Source organism: Suncus etruscus, chromosome 11 (genome assembly GCF_024139225.1).
Source record: "Suncus etruscus isolate mSunEtr1 chromosome 11, mSunEtr1.pri.cur, whole genome shotgun sequence".
Lineage (NCBI taxonomy): Eukaryota > Metazoa > Chordata > Mammalia > Eulipotyphla > Soricidae > Suncus > Suncus etruscus.
Genome location: NC_064858.1, coordinates 82,515,660 through 82,517,721, shown reverse-complemented (window position 1 = coordinate 82,517,721; position 2,062 = coordinate 82,515,660). Strand labels below are relative to the sequence as shown.

The 2,062-nt window shown below is 35.9% G+C and overlaps 1 protein-coding gene across 1 annotated transcript; it reads left to right on the top strand.

Annotated features, from left to right (window-relative positions):
* The first annotated feature begins 1,126 nt into the window (after window positions 1-1,126).
* Window positions 1,127-2,062, top strand: LOC126022591 (olfactory receptor 6C2-like). Its single transcript, XM_049783560.1, has one exon. The coding sequence runs from the start codon at window positions 1,127-1,129 to the stop codon at window positions 2,060-2,062; it is 936 nt and encodes a 311-aa protein (XP_049639517.1).

Below are 2,062 nucleotides of genomic sequence, written 5' to 3'. Positions count from 1 at the left end.
TTATTTTTTATTTGTTAGGTTGATTTTTGGGCCACACCCAGAGACACTCAGGGGTTACTCCTGGCTAGGGATTGAACCTTGGTCTGTCTTAGGTCAGTTGCATGCAAGGCAAACGCCCCACCTCTGCAGCTGCACCATGCCTCCAGCCCTCAGATATTATTTAATTGGTAGATAACATTAATGTCCTGTTTCTAGAACATTCTAGGACAATGCATCTTTTTAAAATGTTATTGAAAAAATTGAAGTAATTAGTTATTGGGATATGAGGTATAGAAATTAGTCTTGCATAAAAATATATATAAAATATATAGTAGAAGTTACTTCTGTGCACCAAGACTGAGAAAAGTCCTGATATATATGGGAAAAGTTTATTTTTTAACAGATTATTTGTATATTCAATTCACAAAGTGAGTTAAAATGCAATTATATTAATAGAATTTAAAGAGTTACAGCAGGTAATATGATACATGATTTGCATGAGGACACCTCAGTTTTGTCATTCATTTATTGCTAGATATAGCTGTATTTACCCTATGTATGCCAATTAGGATACTCACAGTTATTAGCATCACTAGTATTAAACACCACCACATCCAAATACCAATATTTTAAACTCTGGCCTGGTTGACTTAGAAATACTCCTAAGACAAAAACCAGATGAAAGATTGAACTAAAAAAGCTATCTGAAATTTGAGGTATAATGATTTTATAAAAAGAATTTTTAGCTATAAAATCATAATTGAGGGCCCGGAGAAATAGCACAGCAGTATTTGCCTTGCAAGCAGCCGATCCAGGACCAAAGGTGGTTGGTTCGAATCCCAGTGTCCCATATGGTCCCCCGTGCCTGCCAGGAGCTATTTCTGAGCAGACAGCCAGGAGTAACCCCTGAGCACCGTCGGGTGTGGCCCCCAAAAAATCATAATTAAATTACTATTTTACTGCTTATATATAAAATCAAAATGTGATGGTAATTGTAATGATAGTGATATGATGAAATGAAAGAATATATGTATACTAGAATGCTGCATTTTTATATGGAATATTTTGTCACAGAATGTAAAATTCTAGCTCCTCATGACTTTCTAATTTATTTTTACATGCTGCTTTATAAAATAAAAAGTTGATCATGAGAAACCACACAATAACAACCTTTATCTTGCTGGGATTAATAGATGACCCACAACTGGAAATACTACTTTTCATCTTTTTATTTATAACTTACATGCTGAGTGTAGCAGGGAATTTGATTATAATCATCCTCAGTTTGGTGGACTCACATCTTAAAACACCCATGTACTTTTTCCTCAGAAATTTTTCATTCTTAGAAGTCTCATTTACAACTGCTTATATTCCTAGATTCCTCTACAATATATCAACTGGAGACAATACCATTGCTTATAGTGCCTGTATCACTCAATTATTTTTTGTTATTCTCTTTGGAGCAACAGAGTTTTTTCTCCTGGCAGCCATGTCCTATGATCGCTATGTTGCTATCTGCAAGCCTCTTCATTACATGACCATCATGAACCATAGAGTATGTACCATCTTAGTCCTTTCCTGTTGGGTGTCAGGCTTAGTGGTCATTCTTCCACCTCTTAGCATGGGCCTTGAGCTTGAATTCTGTGACTCCAATGCTATTGATCACTTTTTCTGTGATGCAGGGCCCCTCCTAAAGATTTCATGTACTGACACTTGGGTAATAGAACAAATGGTTATCATTATGGCTGTATTTACCCTCATTATCACACTACTGTGTGTACTTCTTTCCTACACATACATCATCATAACAATTCTCAGATTTCCTTCTGCTCAACAAAGGAAAAAAGCCTTTTCGACCTGCTCATCCCATATTATTGTAGTTTCTATTGCCTATGGAAGCTGTATCTTCATCTATGTTAAACCCTCTTCAATGGAAGATTTGGCCATAAATAAAGCTGTTGCTGTACTGAACGGGTCTGTTGCACCCTTACTGAACCCCTTCATTTATACCTTAAGGAACAAGCAAGTGAAACAGGCTTTTAATGATGCTGTAAAGAAGATATCTTTTCTTTCAAAGACATAA

Excerpts from the sequence above, each read along its gene's own strand:
- LOC126022591 (XM_049783560.1), top strand. The coding sequence starts at position 1,127 with ATGAGAAACCACACAATAACAACCTTTATCTTGCTGGGATTAATAGAT.